Here is a 27,624-nt window from a genome sequence, read left to right as displayed (position 1 = left end):
TCTTCCCCCCAGTCGCTCTCTCTCTTCCCCCCAGTCGCTCTCTCTCTTCCCCCCCCAGTCGCTCTCTCTCTTTCCCCCCCAGTCGCTCTCTCTCTTCCCCCCAGTCGCTCTCTCTCTTCCCCCCAGTCGCTCTCTCTCTTCCCCCCCAGTCGGCTCTCTCTCTTCCCCCCCCAGTCGCTCTCTCTCTTCCCCCCAGTCGCTCTCTCTCTTCCCCCCCCAGTCGCTCGTCTCTCTTCCCCCCCAGTCGCTCTCTCTCTTCCCCCCAGTCGCTCTCTCTCTTCCCCCCCCAGTCGCTCTCTCTCTTCCCCCCCAGTCGCTCTCTCTCTTCCCCCCAGTCGCTCTCTCTCTTCCCCCCCAGTCGCTCTCTCTCTTCCCCCCCCAGTCGCTCTCTCTCTTCCCCCCCAGTCGCTCTCTCTCTTCCCCCCCCAGTCGCTCTCTCTCTTCCCCCCCAGTCGCTCTCTCTCTTCCCCCCCAGTCGCTCTCTCTCTTCCCCCCCCAGTCGCTCTCTCTCTTCCCCCCCAGTCGCTCTCTCTCTTCCCCCCAGTCGCTCTCTCTCTTCCCCCCCAGTCGCTCTCTCTCTTCCCCCCAGTCGCTCTCTCTCTTCCCCCCAGTCGCTCTCTCTCTTCCCCCCCAGTCGCTCTCTCTCTTCCCCCCCAGTCGCTCTCTCTCTTCCCCCCAGTCGCTCTCTCTCTTCCCCCCCAGTCGCTCTCTCTCTTCCCCCCAGTCGCTCTCTCTCTTCCCCCCAGTCGCTCTCTCTCTTCCCCCCCAGTCGCTCTCTCTCTTCCCCCCCAGTCGCTCTCTCTCTTCCCCCCCAGTCGCTCTCTCTCTTCCCCCCAGTCGCTCTCTCTCTTCCCCCCCAGTCGCTCTCTCTCTTCCCCCCCAGTCGCTCTCTCTCTTCCCCCCAGTCGCTCTCTCTCTTCCCCCCCAGTCGCTCTCTCTCTTCCCCCCCAGTCGCTCTCTCTCTTCCCCCCCAGTCGCTCTCTCTCTTCCCCCCCAGTCGCTCTCTCTCTTCCCCCCCAGTCGCTCTCTCTCTTCCCCCCAGTCGCTCTCTCTCTTCCCCCCCAGTCGCTCTCTCTCTTCCACCCCAGTCGCTCTCTCTCCCCCAGTCTCTCTCTCTCCCCCCCAGTCTCTCTCTCTCTCCCCCCCAGTCTCTCTCTCTCTTCCCCCCAGTCGCTCTCTCTCTTCCCCCCAGGTCGCTCTCTCTCTTCCCCCCCAGTCGCTCTCTCTCTTCCCCCCCCAGTCGCTCTCTCTCTTTCCCCCAGTCGCTCTCTCTACTTTCCCCCCAGTCGCTCTCTTCTCTTCCCCCCCCAGTCGCTCTCTCCTCTTCCCCCCCAGTCGCTCTCTCTCTTCCCCCCCAGTCGCTCTCTCTCTTCCCCCCCAGTCGCTCTCTCTCTTCCCCCCAGTCGCTCTCTCTCTTCCCCCCCAGTCGCTCTCTCTCTTCCCCCCCCAGTCGCTCTCTCACTTCACCCCCAGTCGCTCTCTCTCTTCCCCCCCAGTCGCTCTCTCTCTTCCCCCCAGTCGCTCTGTCTCTTCCAACAACATGCCCTCGAAAAAGCCTCGGCACCGCCGGGCACCCCAGCTAGTCTTATTATAAATCTCATCATTCATCAAGAAACTACTCGTGAAATATGCTGGACAACCAGCTGGTGGCGCTGTCCAAGGAGTATAAATACTCGGGCATGGGCCCAGCTTGCCAGGGACATTTTGTAAGCCAAGGAACTAGTGAAGTACAACTAGACCTCCATGTTCTGAAACAAGTTGATTAAAGCCTTGCTTTATGCTCAAACCAAGTGCGTAGTGAGTTTTATTAAGTCACATCTGAAAGAAACAAGTTAGTCTTGTTTCTTTCATTTCTGAAGCAGCGAGCTTATTAAATGATCCTCCCGTATGATACAACAGTAACTACCACCATGTTCGTAGTGTTTACATACCGGGCAACAAAATCTTTTAAAAAATATATTTGCTGAACAGTGGGGATGTCACCAAAGGACCCAAGTTGTGAAATATTCTGGATACTGAACTTACTTTGCTGCTTTAGTTTGATCGTTGTGTTCATCCTTTGTATTACTTTGAGCAGCTTCTAATAAAATGCTCGTCCCTTCCTGAGTCCCTAACTCCTTCCGAGGACAAAAAGCAATTTTTGTTTGAATTTAGACTTTGCCAGTGACCTGCCAATTTACTCTAGTTTGAAACTGAGTATAATAGCAGGTATTTAGTTTAATGCAATATTCTAATGAGAACAAATGTTGACTAACTCTAAAGGCCAATTTATGCATCATGCACAAAATACATGAGTTTCAATCGTGGCTCAGTTAGTCATTACAGATCAGGAAACCCCAAGTTCAATTGTTGTGCTGTGCTGAATTTGCAAGTCTTAACTGGGGCAGTAGCCTCAGCGATTCTGCTGGAGAGGAGGAAAATTCAGCATAAGCTTCCTGTTCCTGATGACTATTCTATGATTCCTGCTGCAATTATGTACGGATGAATGTTGAGATGAGGAAGACATTCACTGTCTAGACTCTCAATGAAGGATGGTTACTTGGCACCCATGGAACTATACCCCAGCAAGGGCTGGTGCCTTCAAGAGAGAAGGGGAAAACCGGAACAGTTTTTTTAAATGTATAAAAATCAGTTTTTAGTTTGTTGGGGCAGTTTTGAAATATTTCTTTGTTAACCCATTTTGTTTCTTGCTGTGAAATGTGCTGTTTTACTTAAGTTTTGTGTGTCAACACACAGACTAACTAAAAATGTACTTTTAAGGATCACAAGTAGCAACCCATTCATAGTCGACACATAACTGTGGAAAACCACTAGGTGGCACTGATGCTATGTTGAAGTAAGATGGTCGAGATTGTTGCTAATGTTGGGTTGCAAGAGCATATTTAATGTTCAGCACCATGGGTTCCAGTAGGTATCACAACAGTAACAGTTACTTCATGAAATGCCCAACAGAATTGATAAAGTCACTTGCCAACACAAGCATTTTAATTTTTAACTCTCGAGTACAGGCATTATCTTTTTATTGCAAGGGAAAAAACTTGTTCTTGATGTAATTAGATCCTCTCTAATGCTGCCGTGGGGATCATAAAATTGTGTTATAAGAGGAGAGGGTGTTATATATCCAAACTATCTGATTGTAATTGTAATGTGCAATTGAGAGTTCAAGTAACACTTTACTACGTCAAAAAACTATACTACATACAGACACAGTCTTAAATTAATTTTTAAAAGCTACATACAGTATCTTACAATATTAGCTGTGTTTGTACATAGACACTGCAAAGCCCAGCACTATATTTTCTGTGCCAGTGAGGAGCCAGAAGCATTGTATTCTATAACAGAAGCATGTAAAAGTGTGCTACAGAGAGGGACTGCTGTCGTATAAAATATTAATACACTCCCCTCATTGTTGGTGTACAGAAATGAGAAAGAAGTAGGACTGTTTTTTTCTATTTGTTCATGCTATGTGAGCAACACCGGCATAGCCACATTTATTGCCCATCCCCAGTTGCCCTGAGAAGCTGGTGAACTTTTTTCAACCACTGCAGTCATAGAATCATAGAAATTTACAACACAGAAGGAAGCCATCTTGTTCGTGCCGGCCGACATAGAGCTACCCAGCCTAATCGCACTTTCCAGCACTTGGTCCATATCCTTGTAGGTTACGGCACTTCAAGTGCATATCCAAGTACTTTTTAAATGTGATGAGTCCTTGTGGTGATGGTGCTTCCACAACTGTGTTAATTATTGGTAGAATCAAAAGAATGGCAATATATGTCCGACTTAGGATGATGTGTGACTTGGTAGGCAACTTGGAGGTGATGTCATTCCCACGACATTGCTGCTTTTTTAAAAATTCATTCCTTGGATGTGGGCGTCGCTGGCAAGGCCAGCATTTATTGCCCATCCCTAATTGCCCTTGAGAAGGTGGTGGTGAGCCGTTTTCTTGAACCGCTGCAGTCCATGTGCTGAAGGTACTCCCACAATGCTGTTAAGATGGGAGTTCCAGGATTTCAACCCAGCGACTATGAAGGAACGGTAATATATTTTCAAGTCAGGATGGTGTGTGACTTGGAGGGGAACTTGGAGGTGATAGTGTTCCCATGCACCTGCTGCCCTTGTCCTTCTAGGTGGTAGAGGTCGTGGGTTTGGGAGGTGCTGCCGAAGAAGCCTTTGCGAGTTGCTGCGGTGCATTTTGTAGATGGTACACACTGCAACCACGGTGCGCCGGTGGTGGAGGGAGTGAATGTTTAAGGTGGTGGATGGGGTGCCAATCAAATGGGCTGCTTTGTCCTAGATGGAGTCGAGCTTTTGAGTGTTGTTGGAACTTCACTCATTCAGGCATGTAGAGAGTATTCCATCACACTCCTGACTTATGCCTTGTAGATGGTGGAAAGGCTTTTGGGAGTCAGGAGATGAGACACCCGCTGCAGAATACACAGCCTTTGACCTGCTCTTGTTGCCACAGTATTTATGTGGCTGCTCCAATTAAGTTTCTGGTCAATGGTGACCCCCCAGGATGTTGATGTGGATTCGGCGATGATAATGCCATTGAATGTCAAGGGGCGGTGGGTTATACTCTCTCTTAGAGGTAGTCATTGCCTGGCACTTGTGTGGCGCAAATATTACTTGCCACTTATCAGCCTAAGCCTGAATGTCGTCCAGGTCTTGCTGCACGCTGGCATATACTGCTTCATTATCTGAGGAATGGCGAATGGAACTGAATACTGTGCAATCATCAGCAAACATCCCCACTTCTGACCTTGTGATGGAGGGAAGGTCATTGATGAAGCAGCTGAAGGTGGTTGGGTTTAGGTCACTGCCCTGAGGAACTCCTGCAGCGATGTCCTGGTACTGAGATGATTGTCCCCCAACAACCACAACCATCTTCCTTTGTGCTAGGTATGACTCCAGCCAATGGAGAGTCTTTCCCCTGATTCCCATTGACTTCAATTTTATTAGGGCTCCCTAATGCTACACTCCGCCAAATGCAGCCTTGACGTCACTCTCACCTCCCCACTATAATTCAGCTTTTTTGTCCACGTTTGGACCAAGGCTGTAATGAGGTCTGCAGCTGAGTGGTCCTGGCAGAACCCAAACTGAGCATCGGTGAGCGGGTTATTGGTGAGTAAGTGCCGCTTGATAACGCTGTCGACAGAACCTTACATAAGAAATAGGCGCAGGAGTAGGCCATTTGGCCCTTCGAGCCTGCTCCGCCATTCAATAAGATCATGGCTGATCTTCTACCTCATCTCCACTTTCCTGCACTATCCCCATATCACTTCATTGCCTTAATATTCAAAAAATGTATCGATCTCTGTCTTGAATGTACTCAATGACTGAGCCTCCACAGCCCTCTGGGGTAGAGAATTCCAAAGATTTACCACCCTCTGAGTGAAGAAATTTCTCCTCATCTCAGTCCTAAATGACCGCTCCCTTATTCTGAGACTGTGACCCCTGGTTCTAGACTCCCCAGCCAGGGGAAACATCCTCCCTGCATCTACCCTGTCAAGCCCTGTAAGAATTTTGTATGATTCAATGAGATCACCTCTCATTCTTCTAAACTCGAAAGAATATAGGACTAGTCTAATCAATCTCTCCTTATAGGACAATCCCCCCATCCCAGGAATTAGGCTAGTGAACCTTTGTTGCACTCCCTCTATGGCAAGTATATCCTTCATTAGGTAAGGAGACCAAAACTATACACAATACTCCAGGTGTGGTCTCACCAGGGCCCTATATAATTGCAGTAAAACGTCTTTACTCTTATACTCAAATCCTCTTGTAATAAAGGCCAACATACCATTTGCTTTCCTAATTGCTTGCTGTACCTGCAGGTTAACTTTCGGTGATTCGTGTACAAGGACACCCAGGTCCCTCTGAACACCAACATATCCCAATCTCTCACCATTTAAAAAATAATCTGCTTTTCTATTTTTCCTACCAAAGTGGATAACTTCACATTTCTCCATGTTATATTCCATTTGCCATGTTCTTGCCCACTCACTAAACTTGTCTATATCCCCTTGAAGCCTCTTTGCATCCTCCTCACAACTTACATTTCCACCCAGCTTTGTATCATTAGCAAACTTGGATATATTACATTTGGTCCCCTCATCCAAATCATTGATATAGATTATGAATAGCTAAGGCCCAAGCACTGATCTTTGCGGTACCCCACTAGTTACAGCATGCGAACCCGAAAATGACCTGTTTATTCTTATTCTCTGTTTTCTGTCTGTTAACCAATCCTCAATCCATGCTAGTATATTACCCCCAATCCCGTGAGCCCTAATTTTGTTTAATAACCTCTTGTGTGGCACCTTATCGAATGCCTTCTGAAAATCCAAATACAACACATCCACTGGTTCCCCCTTACCTATTCTTCTAGTTACAACCTCAAAAATCTCTAACAGATTCGTCAGGCATGATTTCCCTTTCGTAAATCCGTGTAGACTCTGCCCAATCCTATTATTATTTTCGAAGTGCCCTGTTACCACGTCCTTAATAATAGATTCTACTGAGGCTATCTGGTCTGTAGTTCCCCGTTTTCTCTCTCCTTTCTTAAATAGTGGGGTTACATTTGCTACCTTCCAATCTGCGGGAACCGTTCTAGAATCTATGGAATTTTGGAAAATGACAACCAATGTATCCACTATATCTAAAGCTACCTCTTTCAAAACCCTAGGATGTAGGCCATCAGGTCCTGGGGATTTATTGGCTTTCAGTTCCATTAATTTCTCCAGTACTATATTTTTACTAATACCAATTTCTTTCAGTTCCTCAGCCTTGCTAGAGCCTTGGTTCTCTATTTCTGGGAAATTTTTTGCGTCGTCTTCCGTGAAGACAGACACAATGTATTTGTTTAATTTCTCTGCCATGTCCTTATTCCCCATTATAATTTCTCCTGTCTCAGCCTGTAAGAGACCCACATTTACTTTTGTTAATCTTTTCCTTTTTACATATCTATATAGAAGCTTTTACAGTCTGTTTTTATGTCTCTCGCTAGTTTACTCTCATTCTGTTTTCCCTTTCTTTATCAATTTCTTGGTCCTCCTTTGCTGAATTCTAAAATCCTCCCAATCCTCAGGCTTACTATTTTTGGCAGCATTATAAGACTCTTCCTTTGATCTAATACTATCTTTAACTTATCTTGTTAGCCATGGTTGGACCACTTTTCCTGTGGGGTTTTTGAGCCTTAAAGAAATGTATATTTGTTGTAAATTTTGTATTAATTCTTTAAATGCTAGCCATTGCTTCTCTACCATCATACCTTTTAATGTAGTTTCCCAATCTACCTTAGTTAACACGCTCTTCAGACCTACATAGTTCGCTTTGTTTAGATTTAAGACTCTAGTTTCGGATTTAACTACAGGAAACTCTCGATTTACCGGCACCTAAATAACCGGAAATCTCTGTTAACTGGCAAAATTCAGGAGTAGGTTCAGGTAAGTTTTACTTCATATTAGTGGCCGTACCTGGATCTGTGGCCATGTAACCGGGGTTCCTGCACTTGTTGCTAAGCAACAGGGACGCTTGGTCTGCGGCCGGGGTTCCTGCACTTGTTGCTAAGCAACAGGGAAGCCTGGATTTGTTGCTGTGTACTGGGCTCTCATACCTTTTATTATACCTCTCTGTAATCCAGACTTTTTGATAAACCGGCACCACGCCGGTCCCGTCGGTGCCGGATAAAAAAGAGTTTCCTGTAAATCACTTTCAAACTCAATATAAAATTCTATCATATTATGGTCACTCTTCCCTAAGGGCCCCTTTACTATAAGGTTATTAATTAACCCTGTCTCATTGCACAATACTAGATCTAAAATAGCCTGTTCTTCAGTTGGTTCCTCAACATACTGATCTAGAAAACTTTCTTGCATACATTCCATGAATTTGTCCTCCACACTATTACTGCAAATTTGGTTTGCCCAGTCTATATGTAAATTAAAGTCCCCCATGATTACTGTATTACCCTTGTTACATGCGCCTCTAATTTCCTGAGTTATACTCTGCCCTACATTAGAGCTACTGTTTTTGGGCCTATAAACAACTCCCACCAATGTTTTCTGTCCCTTGCTGTTTCTAAGCTCCACCCAAACTGATTCTATTTCTTGATTTTCGGAGTTAAGATCCTTTCTCTCTACTGTCTTTATCCCATCCTTTATTATCAGGACTACCCTTCCTCCTTTTCCATTTTACCTGTCTCTTCTAAAAGTTAAGTATCCTTGAATATTTAGTTCCCAGCCTTGGCCACATTGCAACCAAGTCTCCGTAATGGCTATTAGATCAAGCCTATTAATTTCTATCTGCGCTTTTAATTCATCTATTTTGTTGCGAATGCTTTGCGCATTCAGATATAGTGCCTTTAGCTTTGACTTATTTCTATTTTTCCATGATGTCACCTTAGTCACTGATGCCTTATTACGTTTGTTATTCTCTCTGTCCCTTCCTGACCCACTCTGCTTATTTTTATCCAAAACTCTGCTCTGGAGCCTTGACATTTCTCTCGCTGCTTTTAAATTTACTCTTTCCTGAATCCTCCCACCACTCCGCCACCCCCCCCCCCCCCCCCCCCCATTAGTTTAAAGCCCTGTCTACTGTCCTAGGTATTCGGTTCACCAGGACACTGGTCCCAGCCCGGTATAAGTGGAGCCCGTCCCAATGGAGCAGCTCCCTCTTTCCCCAGTACTGTACTGGTGCCAGTGCCCCAAGAACTGAAACCCCTTCCTCCCACAGCACTCTTTGAGCCATACATTTAAACTTCTAATCTGTTTGTCCCTATGCCAATTTGCGCGTGGCTCAGGTAACAATCCATAGCTTATTACCTTTGAGGTTCTGCTTTTTATTTGGATCCTAGCTCCTCAAACTCGCTCAGCAGAACCTCATTCCTAGTTCTACCTATGCCATTGGTTCCTATGTGGACCACGACAACTGGATCCTCCTCCTCCCACTCCAAGTTCTCCTCGAGCCGCGAGGAGATGTCTTTAGCCCTGGCACTGGGCAGGCAACACAACCTTCGGAACTCTCGGTCGTGGCTGCCGAGAACAGTATCTATCCCTCTGACTATACTGTCCCCTACCACAACTACATTCCCTTTCACTCCCCCCACTTGAATGGCCTCCTGCACCATGATGCTTAGGTCAGCTTGCTCATCCATCCTGCAGGTCTTTCCCTCATCCACACAGGCAGCAAGAACCTCATACCTGTTGGACAAGGGCAAAGGCCGATGCTCCTCCAGCACTGCACCTGGGGTCCCCTTACCTGCCTGATTGCAGTCACGCCCTCCTGTCCCTGACCACTAACCAGACCTGTACCACTACCTAACCTAAGGGGAGTGACTGCCTCCTGGATCAAAGTTTCCAGGTAATTCTCCCCATCCCTAATGCCCTGCAATGTCTGCACCTCAGACTCCAGCTCAAAAACTCTGAGCTGAAGTTCCTCAAAATGCAGGCACTTACTGCAAACGTGGTGGCCTGGGATCACAATGCTCTCCACAAACTCCCACATGCTGCAGTTGCTGCACACCACCTGCACTGCTATCTCAATATGACCTTGTTGTATTTACTTCAATTTAATTAAATTTGTAATTAGGTAACTTAGTTTACAGTGTAGTTTCTTGACGACTTACTTGATCTAGATTAAGTTATGGGTACTAAAATTAAACATCTACCTGTAACACAAAGCATGACAAGTTGTGTAGGCAAAAAGCAGCAACTCTTTCCCCCTCTTCTCCGAATTCCCACTCTTTCCTTGCATCACTTTGCTGATGATTGAGAGTAGACTGATGGGGCGGTAATTGGCCGGATTGGTTTTGTCCTTTTTTTGTGGACAGGACATATCTAGGCAGTTTTCCACATTGTCTGGTAGATGCCAGTGTCGTAGCTGTACTGGAACAGCTTGGCTAAAGGCGTGGCTAGTTCTGGAGCACAAGTCTGCAGCACAACAGCCGGGATATGGTTGAGGCCCATAGCCTTTGCTGTGTTCAGTGTGCTCAGCCATTTCTTGATATCACATGGAGTGAACCGAATTGGCTGAAAACTGGCTTCTGTGATGGTGGGGACCTCAGTAGTAGGCTGAGATGGATCATCCACTCGGCACTTCTGGCTGAAGATGGTTGCAAATGCTTCAGCCTTGTCTTTTGCACTCGCATGCTGGGCTACACCATCAATGATGATGGTGATGTTCACAGAGCCTCCTTCTCCCCCGTTAGTTGTTTAATGGTCGTCCACCATTCACGACTGGATGTGGCAGGACTGTAAAGCTTTGATCTGATCCATTGGTTGCGGGATCGCTTAGCTTTGTCTATAGCACGCTGCATCCATTGTTCTGGGGATCAAATGTAATATATCCAAGTTTGCTGATGATACAAAGCTAGGTGGGAATGTAAGTTGTGAGGAGGATTCAAAGAGGCATCAAGGGGATATGGACAGGCTGAGTGAGTGGGCAAGAACATGGCAAATGGAATATAATGTGGAGAAATGTGAAGTTATCCACTTTGGTAAGAAAAATAGAAAAGCAGATTATTTTTTAAATGGGAGAGATTGGGATATGTTGGTGTTCAGAGGGACCTGGGTGTCCTTGTACACGAATCACCGAAAGTTAACCTGCAGGTACAGTAAGCAATTAGGAAAGCAAATGGTATGTTGGCCTTTATTACAAGAGGATTTGAGTATAAGAGTAAAGACGTTTTACTGCAATTATATAGGGCCCTGGTGAGACCACACCTGGAGTATTGTGTATAGTTTTGGTCTCCTTACCTAATGAAGGATATACTTGCCATAGAGGGAGTGCAACACAGGTTCACTAGCCTAATTCCTGGGATGGGGGGATTGTCCTATAAGGAGAGATTGATTAGACTAGTCCTATATTCTTTCGAGTTTAGAAGAATGAGAGGTGCTCTCATTGAATCATACAAAATTCTTACAGGGCTTGACAGGGTAGATGCAGGGAAGACGTTTCCCCTAGCTGGGGAGTCTAGAACCAGGGGTCACAGTCTCGGAATAAGGGGGCGGTTATTTAGATGAGATGAGAAATTTCTTCACTCAGAGGGTGGTGAATCTTTGGAATTCTCTACCCCAGAGGGTTATGGAGGCTCAGTCATTGAGTATATTCAAGATAAAGATCAATAGATTTTTGAATATTAAAGGAATCAAGGGATATGGGGATAGTTCAGGAAAGTGGAGATGATGTAGAAGATCAGCCATGATCTTATTGAATGGCAGAGCAGGCTTGAAGCACCAAATGGTCGTCCACTGCTCCTATTTCATATGTTCTTATGTTTAGCATCCTGTGTTGCAGCTTCTCCAGGTTGGCACCTCATTTTTAGGTACGCCTGGTGCTGTTCCTGGCATGCTCTTCTACACTCCTCATTGAACCAGTGTTGGTCGCTTGGCTTGATAATGGTAGAGAGAGGGATATGCCGAGCCATGAGGTTACAGATTGTGGTGGAATACAGTTCTCCTGCTGCTGATGGCCCACAGCGCCTCATTGATGCCCAGTTTTGAGCTGCTAGATCTGTTCTGAATCTATCCCATTTAGCACGATGGTAGTGCCACACAACACGATGGAGGGTGTCCTCAGTGTGAAGACGGGACTTCATCTCCACAGTGACTGTGCGCTGGTCGCTGCTACCAATAATGAAATGGACAGATGCATCTGCGACAGGTAGATTGGTGAGGACGAGGTCAAGTAGGTTTTTCCCTCATGTTGGTTCTCTCACCACCTGCTGCAGGCCCAGACTAGCAGCTAAGTTCCTCGGGACTCAGCCAGCTGGATCAGTGGTGGTATTACCAAGACACTCTTGGTGATGGACATTGAAGTCCCCCACCCAGAGTACATTCTGTGCCCTTGCTACCCTCAGTGCTTCTTCCAAGTGGTGTTCAACATGGAGGAGTACTGATTTATCAGCTGAGGGAGGGAGGTAGGTGTTAATCAGCAGGAGGTTTCCTTGCCCATGTTAGACCAGATGCCATGAGACTTCATGGGGTCTGGAGTCAAAGTTGAGGACTCTCCCTCCCGACTGTATACCACTGTGCCACCACTTCTGGTGGGTCTCTCCTGCCGGTGGGACAGGACATACCCAGGGATGGTGATGGAGGAGTCTGGGGCATTGGCAGAAAGGCATGATTCTGTTAGTATGACTGTGTCTGGCTGTTGCTTGACTAGACTGTCGGACAGCTCTCAAAATTTGGCACAAGTCCCCAGATGTTAGTGAGGAGGACGTTGCTGGGTCGACTGGGCTGGGTGTGCCGTTGTCATGTCCAAAGCCAGTGCTGAGATCAATGCCAGGTGGTCAGTCCAGTTTTATTCTTCTTATTGTTTCTTGTAACGGTTTGTTAGAACTGAGTGGCTTGCTTTGCCATTTCAGGGGTCTGGAGTCACATATGGGCCAAACCAGGTAAGGATGGCAGATTTCCTTCCCTAAAGGACATTAGTGAACTAGACGGGTTTTTACTACAATCCGGTAGTTTCATGGTCACCATTACAGATACTAGCTTTTTATCCCACATTTATTCCAGATTTATTGAGCTGGATTTTGATACTGGAGGCGTGTAGGAGGCGGGACTACAACTTTTGGGGTTGTAGTCCTGCCTCCATTGAGTTGTGGCCAACCCACGCGATTTTCACTTGATTGACCTTGTTGAGCCCGCCCTGCGGACTCAGCAGGCCAATTAAGGGCCACCCGGCAACAGGTGACGTCACAGATTGACATTTCATCTGTCAAGAGCTTTTGACAGATGAAATATCAGTGTTTGACAGCTCTTTGAAGCTGTCAAACACTGACAATCTGTACACTAAGTTAATTCCTTCCTCTCAGGATGATTTAGAGATCTCCCCGGAACAGACAGCTGAATGCTGCAACTTTTGACAGCTCGCGGCCATTCTGCTTTCTGTGCCAGTGAGATGAAGGACTCCCGAGACCTGAAGGAAGGAAGGCAGTAAAGGTAAGGAAAACTTCTTTAAACACTTTACACACACCAAACACACTTACCTCTGCACTCATGCACCCATCACTCACCTGAACACCGGACATCGCGAACCCTCCAAGCCCTTCAGCCCGACGGTCCACCTCGCTAACTTGGCGTGGTTTGGAGCCGTCGGGAATCCCACACTTCAGGAATAAAAATAGGGATTAGGCTAAAAACTGCCTGTTAACTACCTGTTAACTGGCACTAATCCCCTTCCCGTCTCGGGGAGGCGGCTCCCAGCGCAGGTCGAGTATCCACCTCCTTTGAAACTGGCATGGAGGCAGGTTGGGGGTGGGATGGGTTCGTGCCCCCCCCCGATTTCGAGATTTTAACCCCCTCACGCCTCCAATCCCGCCTCCACGGCCCAATGAAAATCCTGCCCAAAGTGTCAGCTGTGGCTCAGTGGGTAGCACACTCACCTCTGAGTCAGAAGGTTGTTCAATTCCCGCTCCAGTGACTTGAGCACATAAATCTAGGCTGACACTCCAGTACAGTGATGAGGGAGTGTTGCTCTGTCAGAGGTGCTGTCTTTCGGATGAGACGTTAAACCGAGGCCCCATCTGCTCCCTCAGGTGGACGTAAAAGATCCCATGGCACTATTTCGAAGAAGAGTAGGGGAGTTATCCCCAGTGTCCTGGCCAATATTTATCCCTCAATCAACATAACAAAACCAGATTATCTGGTCATTTTCACATTGCTGTTTGTGGAAGCTTGCTGTGTGCAAATTGGCTGCCACGTTTCCCACATTACAACAGTGACAACACTCCAAAAAGTACTTCATTGGCTGTAAAGTGCTTTGAGACGTCCGGTGGTCGTGAAAGGCGCTATAGAAATGCAAGTCTTTCTTTCTTATTTAAATTCCACAACTGCCGTGGTGAGATTTGAACTCGCGTCTCTGGATTATTAAACCAGGCCTCTGGATTACTAGTCCAGTAACATAACCACTATGCTACCATTCCTGTTCTTGTCCTTTTTGGTGGCAGAGAGCGCAGGGGAGGAAGGCGCTGTCAAAGTAACCTTGGTGAGTTGCTGCAGTACATCCTGTGGATTGCATAAACCACAGCCACAGGGCAAAGTGGATGGTGAGTCTGTGGTAGGGGTGCCAATCAAACAAATTGCTCTGTCCTGGATCCTGTCGAGCTGCTTGGATGAAGTTGTAGCCGGAACCATCCAGGAGCGGGGTCAGTATTTCATTATAGATGATGGAAAGGCTTTGAACGATCAGAAGCCAAGCCACGTTGCAGAGAACTCAGCTGCTGCCCTGTTCTTGTAGCCACATTGTTGATGTGGTTGGTCCAATTAAGTTACTGATGGGTGGCAACCCCCAAGATTTTGATGGTGGGGGGAGTTGATGACAGTGGTGCCACTGAAGGTCATGGGACAATGGCTGGGCTTTCTCTTGTTCAACCTGGTTATTGCTTGACAGTGTTGGTGACAATGTTACCTCTTGTCAGCCCAAGTCTGGATGGTATCCAGGTCCTGCTGTAGGCTGGCATGTGCTGCTGCTTCATTATTGGAGGATTTGGGTATGCAGTTGAACACTGTGAAATTGTCACTGAATAGCCCACTCTTCACCTTATAAGAACAAGAAATAGGAGCAGGAATAGGCCACTTGGCCCCTCGAGCCTGCTCCGCCATTCAATAAGATCATGGCTGATCTTGGGCTCAAAGCCACTTTCCTGCCCGCTCCCCATAACCCTTCACTCCCTTATCTTTCAAAAATCTGTCTATCTCCACCTTAAATGTATTGAGTGACCCAGCCTCCACAGCTCTCTGCGCAGAGAATTCCACAAATTTACGACCCTCTGAGAGAAGAAGTTCCTCCTCATCTCAGTTCTAAAAGGGCGACCCTTTATTCTGAGACTGTGCCCCCGAGTTCTAGATTTCCCCACGAGGGGAAACATCCTCTCTGCATCTACCTTGTCGTGCCCCCTCAGTATCTTATATGTTTCAATAAGATCACCTCTCATTCTTATAAATTCCAATGAGTATAGGCCCAGCCTGCTCAACCTTTCCTCATAAGTCAACCCCCTCATCTCTGGAATTAACATAGTGAATCGTCTCTGAACTGCCTCCAATGCAAGTATATCCTTCCTTAAATAAGGAGACCAAAACTGTACGCAGTACTCAAGGTGTGGTCTCACCAATACCCTGTACAGTTGTAGCAGGACTTCCCTGCTTTTATACTCCAACCCCCTTGAAATTATGACGGAGGGATGGTCATTAATGAAGCAGCTGAAGATGGTTGGGATGAGGATGATTCTCTGAAGAAGTCCTGCAGTGATGCCACGAGGCTGCCACGACTGGTATCGGACAACCACAATCACCTTCCTTTGTGTCAGGTATGACTGCAGCCACTGGTTCAAGATGGATGTATATCGATAGATTAGCAGATAGCTCCGGCACTAAATTAGACTTTTATATTACACTACTACAGGTAACAGTGAAAATGTTTATAATTTAGTAGTTTTATGTTTGAAAATTCCTTTGTTGATAGCCTGAAAGGGGCTCTGTCTTCATATGAAAATTGTTTTGGCAGATATATTTGAGTGGGATGGAATAACAAAAAGTAGCAGTGGATAACATGCGACACATTGATATCATGTACAATTGATGCAGTGATACATTTGGACATTATTTACATTGTGTGGCATGTGTTTTTAATGAAAGAAAGAAAAGAGCAGGTTGTCAAATGCTTTTTTAGGAATAGTAACATAGGAACAGGAGTAGGCCATTCAGCCCCTCAAGCCTGCCCGCACCATTCAGTTAGATTATGGCTGATCCGAAGTCCAATCTGAAAATAGTTTTTTTTTTATTAAGCCAATGTCACTTTAATTGTTCTATAGATAATGCAAAGGAAATAATAATTACACAATATCCTGTGATCCATAATAAAGCAGTTGGTGTAAATTAGTGCGCATTTACACTACAAGCTGAGATTCAGGGCAACATTTGCTATAAATGTGGAGTTAAGGCACTGCCTGATTCCAAAGTGGAGCGAGACAGCCTACTCCATGGGAAGCTTCACTTTGCTTTGCTCCAATGTCAGGTTGGGTTCTGACTCCGGATTTTGGCTGTATTTACACTACGCACTGATGCTATAGTTGCAATATAAACGCATCCTTAATGTAAGGAAATTACAAGCTAGTTGTCCAAAACATTTTTGAGCAGCAAACCTCCGTATTTAAGAGACAAAGCCACAGTTGTGCATTCAAGCCTTTGTCTGAAAGGGAGCATCAGATTTGTTTTTGTTGCTGTTATAAAACTCGTGCTGCTTCAGTAAAGTTGTTAAAGAGTCACTGGAGTAATTAAATATAAGCATTGGGCTTGATATGAACCAAACAAAGTAACAACGTTTTATGAGGTGGAAAATGGGGCATAAATTTGGTTTTAAATTACTGTGTAAAACTTTTATTGAGTTGTAATTCTGCTCCAAAATAACTTTTAAGCCCTAGAGATGAAAAAAAATCGCACATGCTGTAAATCTAAAATAAAAGCAAAAAATACTGGAACAACACATCAGAATCTGTAAAGCAAAAATAGGTTAGCATTTTAATTAATACCCTTTGTCAAAACTTCGAACATTCTTTCCGCCCGATCCCACAATTCAGAGCGGATGGTGCATCACGAAATATAAGTACAATTCCATGATTCTATTTCATATTCCATTTATCAGTTTACAGAAACATTTCTTTTGCAGGTGTTATGTAACAATTAATACTTGTTTCTCCAATGTTTTCAATGTATCTGTGACTAGCAAAACAGACAAGAAAAGTCAAAACTCTGCTCTTTTGCATTTTACACTAAAATGTCTCGAGCATTGGGGGTAGTAATTACACCTCATTCCACCCATTTTACGGGCACAAAACGGGTATAACAATTTCAGGGACCAACATCCTGCGGCCCAAAATTAGGTCTGGCCATTTTTCAGGCACCTCTAGGGCGGCCGCTTAAAACAGGCATTAAGTTCCTTACATATGTAAATGAGGGGCTTAGCGCCTGTTTTAGGTCCCCTCACAGAAATTGGACAGCACTAAGTAGGGCAAGGCTGCTCCGCTCAGGGTCTTCAGTGGCCTAAGCAGCAGCCGCCATCTGCAAGGTTAGTTTTTTAATATTTAAAGAACTTTCCTGTGGAGCCAGGAGGTCTCCGCAGTGGCCATGATCGTCCTCCCCTCTTCCCCGTTAGCCACGCCACCATACCTCCTGGGACTTGCCTTCGGACTGCTGCTGGCAAGGCAAGCAGCCCAACATCCATACTCTTCAAATGTGCGAGCTGCCTGTGGAGGCACGAGAGTCGCCTGCAGCTCGCGCATAAACTGTTGATCAGGCCCGAAGTTGGGGCTCACACTGCCATGAACAGCAGAGTCTGGGCCTGAAAACGACTCCTTCCAAGCTGCTCAGCGTACAGGTCCATACTCAACAGTAGCTTCTGTTTTTCTTCTGTGCTTGGCTGAAGTTATATTCCCTCTGAATTTTTACACAAGGCAGCCTAGTGCAGAATGTGAGCTGAAATGAAGAATGTATAAAAATACTGGATTCTATTTATGATTTATATCAAATTCAGCTTTACTATTTCTTGCATCCTATTAAATACTTTATTTAGATGAGATGATCCTAGTTGTTTGACTAAACACACAGTCTCAGAGTAGGACTATTGAGATAGCAAAATATTGTACCATGTATTTAACCAAGGCGAAAAAAAACTACTGGCAGTATGAACGTGTCAAATCAAGGCTCCAGTTTACTGATTGTACAAGAAAATGAATAAGGTATTATGGTTCATAACACTCGGGGCCTCAGTGCAGGAAGGATATGAACCAGAAGTCCAAATGTTAACATCAGTGGAGCCCTCAGAAGATATAGATTGAGAACTGGGACACAATACTTCTGACTATTCCCCCACATTCAAGAGACTCTGACTCCCTTTATCAGGTTAGTTGCAATAAGTGGTCACAATCCTTGCAGCATAACTTGATGCAAGCTAGCCAATTACATCTGATTGGGCCGGACTGTGTAACTGGCCATTACTTGTTGGGAAGGCCAGAGAGCTGCCTGATCTTATAACTTCAAAGGGAGGTGATTAAAAGTGGCCAGTAAGTACAAATCCTATGGAGTTGAGCATTTGGTGGAATGTAGTAAGAAACATCAGATTTTAATGGAAGCTTCCACATCTTATGTAGCATTGGTGTGTAAATATATATTGCCGCAGTATCAAGCTTCCTAGACTCAAAACATCTCAAAGCAATGAATGACTTTGAAATGCATGTTTGTTGTTACATAATTAAGTGCTATCAAATATACATCCTAAAATGGCATCAATATTATTACCTGTACTTTTGAGGCCTTGTCCCAAATTGTCATTAATTTTGCCTTTCTTGATTTGTCTTTCTAGATAGCCTTGGGAACAGTGACTAATATAGAAGAAGCAGTGAAATGGCTGAGCTACACCTACCTTTATGTACGGACGAGAGCAAATCCATTAGCCTATGGGATCAATTACAAAGCTTACCAGGTAGAAAGCAGATAAAATTAGAGCCTACTTGTGTTTTCTCCTCCTTCAACTAGTACAAATTACAACCTGAAAACAAATATTTGTCTGTGGAACTACTTTACAGATCACAGCATTCCTTTAAGTTCATTAAGAAAACTTTTTTGTCATTATAGACCCACATAAGCATGTACTGTCATTGTGACTGAACCCAGTGCATTTATTCTGTTTGTTTGGCAGTAGAGGTATTGGAAATACTGTGAATTAGCATTTAGTGGTTCAGTGCTCAGTGTCTCATCAAAACAGCTGCCATGCTTCAGTTGACATGAAACCCCATTCTGTTGCATTGTAATGGAAGGAGTGATTAATCCTCAGTGTGGGTACAGGAAAGAAGCAAAGAAAAACTCATCTGTTGGTTTAAATTGTAAGGATAGAGGTATAATGGTAAAGTTTATTTATTTTCTGCTAAGAACCATTTATTTTTGTCTGACCCCACCCTTTTGTCCTAATTGTGCTCACTTATGTCCCCTATTCAGATGGACCCTGGACTGGAAAAATACAGGCGAGAGCTAGTCATTGAGGCTGGCCAAAAACTAGACAAAGCCAGGATGGTTCGTTTTGAAGAGAGGACTGGGTATTTTTCAATAACAGACCTTGGTAGAACAGCCAGCCACTACTATATTCACTATAATACTATTGAGGTATGGATTTAAAAGGCTACTCTACACTATGTACACACCTGTGTGACTTTGTAATTTTGGAAACCACCCTGTTCTGGAGAAATCCCTGTATATATTTAATAAAGGGAAAAAAATGATTAGCTATCAGTGAAATCTAGGATGAAATGTGCAATTCCCTTTTGTCACCAATTAGTGCAGATTCTTGGGAACATTTCTGTTTATCACATTTTTTCAGAAACCAGCAGGATACTTGTATCAGTGCTGAAGGAGTTTGATTAATTAATTGATTAATTGAGATATTTACACTTGCATCATGACGGTCTAATTAACAGGCTTCAACTGTAATATGATACTTGCCACTTTTAGATCAGATTTCTTAATTTTTTTGAGGGGGACAGGATTTAATCCATCAAAAATAAAAACAAAATGCTGGAGATACTCAGCAGGCCAGGCAGCATCTGTGAAGAGAGAAACAGAGTTAACGTTTCAGGTCAATGACTTTTGTCAGAACTGGAAAAAAGCAGGAAATGGAACAGATTTGTAAGCAAGTGTGGGAGCTGGGAAAGGGGGGGGGGATGAAAGAACAAAAGGGAAGGTCTGTGATAGGATAGAAGGCAGGAGAGGTTAAGAGATATTCAAGGCAAAAGGAGATGGTAATGGAACAGGTTAAGAAACAAAAGATGGCTGTAGATGAAGTGTAAATTGCGCTGGCAGAATGAAAGACAGCTGCCATGTGGGAGAGAAGGGGAAAAAAATATAGATGATAGGGGCCAAGGTTATGATCTGAAATTGTTGAACTCTATGTTGAGTCCAGAAGGCTGCAAAGTGCCTAATCGAAAGATAAGGTGCTGTTCCTCGAGCTTACGCTGAGCTTCAGTGGAACAATGCAAGAGGCCGAGGACGGTGAGGTCTGAGTGGGAGTGGAGCGGAGAATTAAAGTGACAGGCGACCGGAAGCTCGGGGTCCCCCTTACGGACTGAACGGAGGTGTTCCGCAAAGCGGTCGCCCAATCTGTGTTTGGTCTCCCCAATGTAGAGGAGACTCTGTTTAATAATTAACCATTAGGATAAAAACTGCCCAGTCACATAGACTGGATCTTAGTTCAATAACTACTGTACTGTTTGTTGAAACAAATGGCTCGGATTTTCTTGCAAATGCAGTGCATTTGGCTTCAAGCCCCATAATTTAGACTGTTGCGCTCCCCAATTCTCCAGTGATGAATTTACACTAAAATTTGTTGGAGAATTGATTTGAATATGCCACAGCAAGCATCGCGGCGAGTCAGAGTTGCCGCTGCCAATGTCCGATACAAATCCATGGTGCCGAGGTCGGACACAGAACAGAGCACAAGGTCACTTTGCCATAAAAGTAAGAGCTAAACCATTTGTGTGGGTTTCCTATTTTCATATTTTAAAAATCTGCTTTACCTGAGTTGATTAGTATAAATTGAGTATAAATGAACAAATTTTAAAAAAGTTGTTTAGTATAAATGCAGTATCGATTTCACAAATTTACTGGTGACAGCAGTGCACACGTGCAAAATTAGTTCAAGTTAGTCATACTGTAAAAAATGATAACACTGTACCTCTCTGCAGACTGAGAACCAATCATTTATTTTTGGTCTTGCATACAGAAGGTGATTTGCTCTGAATCGGGCTTACCGTTCCGTAAGTACCTGCAGAGGAGGTATCCAGATCTCTGTCGAAGCACTGATTTTATAACCAATTTATGCTGTTAGTCTGTCTGATGTGGGTCTGTTACTGTAGTCGGTTTCAAAAGGACGTGACCCTCATTTTGCTAAAGTTTGAACGTCAACCGAGCTGTGATTCTCTTGTATATTGGCTTGAACATGCCTGACTGTCAAAACACTGATATTATTACTTAATTGAGAATTAAGATTTCAATGAAGTTTCTGGGACAAGTCAGTAAAATATTACCCTCAGGAATTCCTTTCCGGTCAAGAAACATTAAACTGTAATTCATTATAAAATGAAGCCTTTCCTCAGATATAGGCAACCTGCTGAGCGATAACTTTATGCTCACATCGCTTTGTTGATGCGATCAATCCCTCCAGTATTGGCATTCCAATATGCAGCCTTATTGAAGTCCAATCCAAGTTCTTCTCTTGTTGCTTAATGATTCTTGCTGGTGTTAAACTGATAGTCATAGCTTCATAATGTCTGGAACGTGAATCCTTTCATCAAGGATCAATGCTGGTTGTAGTTGATGGTTTTAGGATTAATGTTACTTGGCGTGGCATTGTGGATCAACAACAACAAATTGCATTTATATATCGCTTTTAACATAATAAAACGCCCCAAGGCATTTCATAAGGAGCATTATCAATCAAAATTTGACACTGAGCCACATAAGGAAATATTAGGACAGGTGACCAAATCGAGGCATTGCTGAATCGGGAGCACTGGGGTGATGGGTGAATGGGACTTGGGGTGATGGGTGAACGGGACTTGGGGTGATGGGTGAACGGGACTTGGGGTGATGGGTGAACGGGACTTGGGGTGATGGGTGAACGGGACTTGGGGTGATGGGTGAACGGGACTTGGGGTGATGGGTGAACGGGACTTGGGGTGATGGGTGAACGGGACTTGGGGTGATGGGTGAACGGGACTTGGGGTGATGGGTGAACGGGACTTGGGGTGATGGGTGAACGGGACTTGGGGTGATGGGTGAACGGGACTTGGGGTGAACGGGACTTGGGGTGAACGGGACTTGGGGTGATGGGTGAACGGGACTTGGGGTGATGGGTGAACGGGACTTGGGGTGATGGGTGAACGGGACTTGGGGTGATGGGTGAACGGGACTTGGTGCGAGTTAGGATACGAGCAGCTGAGTTTTGGATGAGTTCAAGTTTACGGAGGGTGCAAAGTGGGAGGCCGACCAGGAGAGCATGACTGAATGGTAGGGCTTGAATTCATGTCCTTGACTTGCCATGCGAAGAGTTCTTGCTATCAGTCATGCCAATTCAGAGAGCTGCTGAGCAGAGGCTAGACACTGCCCTGCCAAAAGGGTCGGAGGACAAATTGGATGCTGGGTGTCTAATGGTCCATTACACAGATCAAGTATCTATTTTAAGAATGTTCTAAATGGAGGCATGGCAACAAGATGCTTCTTCCAGTGACGTTTTTGGGGGAGAATGATGAGTGGTGTAGAAAACAAATAGCATTTTTATAAGGGAGAGGAATGACAATTTACGTTATTTAAAAGGGGATGCATTCCACTGAATTGTTATAGAGATTAAAGGAATGTCTCATCAGTATCTCTCATTTGCACTTGTCACTGTACATCTGTTTCAAAATGTGATGTTTCAGTAGAATTGTCCTTTTAAGTAAAGCTTCTTTTCTGTAGTATCTGGGCTGCTGATTTTGTCTCTCAAGAAGTATTGATACAGTTAGGACTTTTTCCCAACACACTTTTTATTTGTGCTCACAGCAACAAGGCAGTTTCCATATGCAGACCAGCAACTGTGATCTGAAACTGTTGGCCTTGTGGGGAGTGAATGGATTTGTGTACCTCCGGATCAGCAATCATCCATTTACCAAGATACTTTACAAGTTTCATGGAATGCTCACTGTGCCCTGACCTCTTCAATAGAAATAGAAACACCATATTATTGCATTCAGGCTAAAGCTACGAAAATGTATTACAATAGTTAAAAATGTGCTGAAGCAAAAGAAAGCAGTAAGAAACTGGCAGCACTAAGATTTATATTTTTTTCAGAACATTTCTTACACAGTCTAATAAACTACAAGATTTCCCGATACGATGTTTGTATGTGAGAGCAACAATTTATCTGCTTTTCACATTGAGCCTTATTTGGCCTTTAGCACAACCTGAAACAAAACTGAAGAAATGGTCAACAGCCTTCAGAATATATCCCAAGAAGCCTTTGAGCACAGAGCTATCAATCAAACTAGACTTTTACCAATTGACTTGTCCTTTGAAAAAGCTCTGGCTCTTTCTCAACAATTAGAAAAGATTTTTTTTATATATCACCCGAAGGGCTGGGGATATGGCTAGCAAGCCTCCACTCAGGAGATGTTTACTGAGTCTGGCCTGAAACAAAAACCTTTTGGAATTTCCATCTGACATAACAACCCCCTTAAATGGTTTTCACAATCACAGCCAACACAGTTCCATTTCACCACACAGTGGCAAACTTGCATACATTGTCTTTTCACAGACATCAGCAGGTAGCCTGAAAAATTTAACCTGACTAGTTTATTTTTAGGTAATAACATGAACTTAGGTGGGTTGCCTTCCCTTGAAACTAATTCCCAACACCAGGCAATATTGTGTTTTTCTTGAGCTCAGACCCTCCAAGACAAAATAGTTCCTTTTGGAGTGCGGCAACAGCGTTCCATTTTAAATTTGCAGTGGTTGACCTAGCTAAAAATTCATATGAAAAGATTTAACAGAGATTCGACAGTTTGAAGCAGTCTGGAGCCCCTCAACTGTCACAAGCATTAAAACTTTTGACTTCAGAATGGTATTGAGATTTTGCCAGATTACTGTTATGTAAGCAAAGATAAAAAAGGTGACTACACAATGTACTATATATGCCTGATACCAAAAGGTGTGAAAGCCAAAGCTTTAGTGAATCGGAAATAAATTTGTTGTCCATTGCACAATTATTTTTCAATGGGGCATTATACAGGAATAAAGTTGGAATACAACAATGTAATATTGCACAAAAAACACATAGAAATACGTCATCTATCACAATTTCTGCAAACATCTAGCATTCTATTTAGCAATAATTTGGTACCAGCCTGCGACTACTGTATTATTATTGGCCACTTCAAAGAATTTCTTTTGAACTATTTCCTTTCCATGCTTGTCTGTGGTGACCAGATCTTTAAAATCACCCAAAATGTATATGTGTTTTAATGTAAATGAGGCACCAGGCTTTGCTAATTTATTGACAACTTTTTGTCTTTCATTTCCAGACTTTTAACGAACTGTTCAGCGCTCACAAGACTGAGGCAGACATTTTTGCTCTAGTATCTAAAGCTGAAGAATTTGAGCAGATCAAGGTAAAATGACTTGAGAATTGAAGTACTTGGTGCTTCACCATGAAGCATTTGTTCAAGCGCTGAGTGGCTGATGAAGGATGACTGAAGCCAGTTGAAGCTGCTCTTTAAATGAATTGTAGGGAAATACTTTGTGCTTCAACAGTTGTGTCTTTGAGAGTGAAAGAGTTAATGGATTGAACATTTAAGGAGTTGAAACTAAAGATTTGCATGTTTAAAACTCATTCATTCAATGATGAATGAGAAAGCATCCATTTATCAAGGGCTTGAGTACACTGGGGACCATTTTGGTATTGGGCAAAGCCAAATGTTGCAACAGACCCTGATTAATGTACTTAAACCTCGATAAATGTATATCTATAAATTATTTCACTATTCGAATTCAGGGGTCTGTGTGTTTTTAATTTACAATTTAAATTTTTTTGTGCTTTTCAAGATATATGATGTTAATTCTGAGAAGCAGAATACTTTTCCATTTTTGTTCCATTATCACCCCAAAGCACTCCCTCGTCAGGTGCAACGTTGCCAGGTGTAGACGAGAGGATCCTTCACTTTATCCAACAATGTGCCTTAACTAGGCAAGTTAGTGGCAATTGGTAGACAATTTGTGTGTGGTCTGTTGCAATCAAAAATTGGGTTAAGAGTGCCCAGACTCAGTTTATGTAGGATCTGCATTGTCAGCAGAGAGAGGAGTCTTTCAATGTAATCTTCTAGGCTTTCTTTTAGCCCTGTCTCAATTGTATTTTTTTGTTGCGTTCTTCCAACTTCACAGCTCCTCCACATACAACACTGAGCAGCTCTAAAGCTTGGAGGAATTGTGAATTTTACAATGAATCCCAGTCAGTCAGAATGTAATGTCTGTTGTAATTACTGTAGTATGAAGCTGTATTATATTGCCAGCTGATCCCTTGCAGAATTAGTGCAATAAACACTTCAATTTGCATATATGATATGAGCTGTACACTATAGTCCTCCATTAAATATGAAACCAGTGCGGTATCCTAATATGATATCATGTATCTTTGAGTGCAGAAGCTCATTGCTATGCAGGACCTTTACAACTACTGTGCACCCTGATCTTAAAAAAAAAAAGTTTTACGAGGCAATAGTTTAAAAGAGCACAACTACACAAACGCTTCACTAATGTTTTGAGAACTGTTGGATGTTTGTGTTCAATTAAAAATGGCAGAACAAAGATTTTCTTTTAACTAAATTATCCTTCAATATCTGCTTGTTTTAAGTTCAAGATTTTTTGTGAAATCGGAGTATGCAGGGAGGAAGAGAATCACTTGATTCTGTAAAGGCAGTGTACTGACAATTAAGAAGTATGTCTATTCTTCACATAGAGGAACTTTGGTCTATCACTTTCTTTACTTTTCTCACAATAAGTGACAAATAAATTAAAATGGAAAAGCAGAGACCAGGAGTTCACCTCGCCTGAGCAGCAGTGCAGAAGGACCTTCCTTCTGGTTTAAAGAGAATATGGCTTAATTGACTCTTATTTCCTGGAGTTAGAGTTAATGGCAAGATTATCTGAGTTTAGATCTCCCATTAGTCAAGAGCAGATTTTAGCCACAATATGATGTGTCGCTAATGAAGTAGCTGCTTTGTAGCATAATGGCACTAGGAAATTACTAAACTACACATGGAATACGTGAGAAAAAGTTCCAATGGCCAGTAGATCGACTGTACTACATTTCTCGAAGCGGCCAGTTTCGTGGCTCTGCAATAATATATATTTCTATATCACCCATTAAAATGTATTGCAAACCAAAAAAAAACTCAGAAAAAAACAGAATGCAGATGCTGGAGACCTGAAACAAAAACAGAAAATGGTAGAAATGCACAGCAGGTCATTCAGCATCTCTGGAGAGAACAGATAAGTTAACGTTTTGAATGTGGAGTTTGGAAGAACAGTGTTCCTATCATTTACTACTTTTGTTTTGTTTTAAAACCAAATTTCAATCTTTGTAATGTATTTCTCAGGGTCTCCAAAGCTTGTAGAAGCAGTTCTTGCCATATGTCTATTTTCAACACTCGATTGCTGGTTATAAAATTCCGTGTAGTTAGATTTTCCCATTTGTCATTTGAAAGCTGTAGATTCCACTTCTCTTGGATTCTATTTGCATGACAGTGATGAGATCTATAATAAATTATAAACAAATCTTATTACAGCCTTGGTTCAAACATGGACAAAAGAGCTGAATTCCAGAGGTGAGGTGAGAGTGACTGCCCTTGACATCAAGGCACCATTTGACCGAATGTGGCATCAGGAGCCCTAGTAAAATTGAAGTCAATGGGAATCAGGGGAAAAACTCTCCACTGGCTGGAGTCATACCTAGCACAAAGGAAGATGGTTGGAGGACAATCATCTCAGCCCCAGAACATTGCTGCAGGAGTTCCTCACTGCAGTGTCCTAGGCCCAACCATCTTCAGCTGCTTCATCAATGACCTTCCCTCCATCATAAGGTCAGAATTGGGGTTAATTGCTGATGATTGCAATGTGTTCAGTTCCATTCGCAACTCCTCAGATAATGAAGCAGTCCATAGCCAAATGCGGCAAGACCTGGATGACATTCAGGCTTGGGCTGATAATTGGCAAGTAACATTCGTGCCACACAAGTGCCAGGCAATGACTATCTCCAACAAACAAGCGTCTAACCACTACCCCTTGATATTCAACAGCATTAACATTGCCAAATCCCCCACCATCAACATCCTGGGGGTCATCATTGACCAGAAACTTAACTGGACCAGCCACATAAATACTGTGGCTACAAGAGCAGGTCAGAGGTTGGGTATTCTGCTGCGAGTGTCTCACCTCCTGACTCCCCATCTACAAGGCGCAAGTCAGAAGTGTAATGGAATACTCTCCACTTGCCTGGATGAGTGCAGCTCGAAAAACACTCAAGAACCTTGACACCATCCAGGACAAAGCAGCCCGCTTGATTGGCACCCCATCCACCACCTTAAACATTCACTCCCTGCACCACCACCGTAACGTGGCTGCAGTGAGTACCATCTACAAGATGTACTGCAGCATCTCGCCAAGGCTTCTTCAGCAGCACCTCCCAAACCCACGACCTCTACCACCTAGGAGGACAAGAGCAGCAGGCACATGGGAGCACCATCACCTGCAGGTTCCCCTCCAAGTCACACAGCATCCTGACTTGGAAATATATTGCCATTCCTTCATCATCGCTTGGTCAAAATCCTGGAACTCCCTCCCTAACGGCACTGTGAGAGTATCTTCACCACACGGACTGCAGCGGTTCAAGAAGGCGGCTCACCATCGGCTTCTCGCGGGCAACTAGGGATGGGCAATAAATGCTGCCCTTGCCAGCAACGTCCACGTCCCAGGAACGAATAAAAAAAATAATTTCCTCTCTCTGTAAAGTCAACAATTACACTCTTCAAAGTGGATTTTTTTTTTCACG

The 27,624-nt window shown here is 44.0% G+C and overlaps 1 protein-coding gene across 2 annotated transcripts in view; it reads left to right on the top strand.

Annotated features, from left to right (window-relative positions):
• ascc3 (activating signal cointegrator 1 complex subunit 3) overlaps positions 1–27,624 on the top strand; it is a 654,593-nt gene that overhangs the window by 402,812 nt on the left and 224,157 nt on the right. For both annotated transcript variants that reach the window (XM_085997711.1, XM_085997710.1), the window contains exons 17-19: positions 18,361–18,480; positions 18,993–19,157; positions 24,104–24,190. In XM_085997711.1, the coding sequence (XP_085853837.1) occupies positions 18,361–18,480; positions 18,993–19,157; positions 24,104–24,190 (372 nt within the window). The remainder of the gene's footprint in view (positions 1–18,360; positions 18,481–18,992; positions 19,158–24,103; positions 24,191–27,624) is intronic.

This window comes from Somniosus microcephalus, chromosome 9 (assembly GCF_052327205.1).
Source record: "Somniosus microcephalus isolate GS21.2 chromosome 9, FLI_Smic_1.0, whole genome shotgun sequence".
Lineage (NCBI taxonomy): Eukaryota > Metazoa > Chordata > Chondrichthyes > Squaliformes > Somniosidae > Somniosus > Somniosus microcephalus.
The sequence above is the reverse complement of the archived record's forward strand: the minus strand, read 5'-3'. Positions and strand labels throughout refer to the sequence as shown.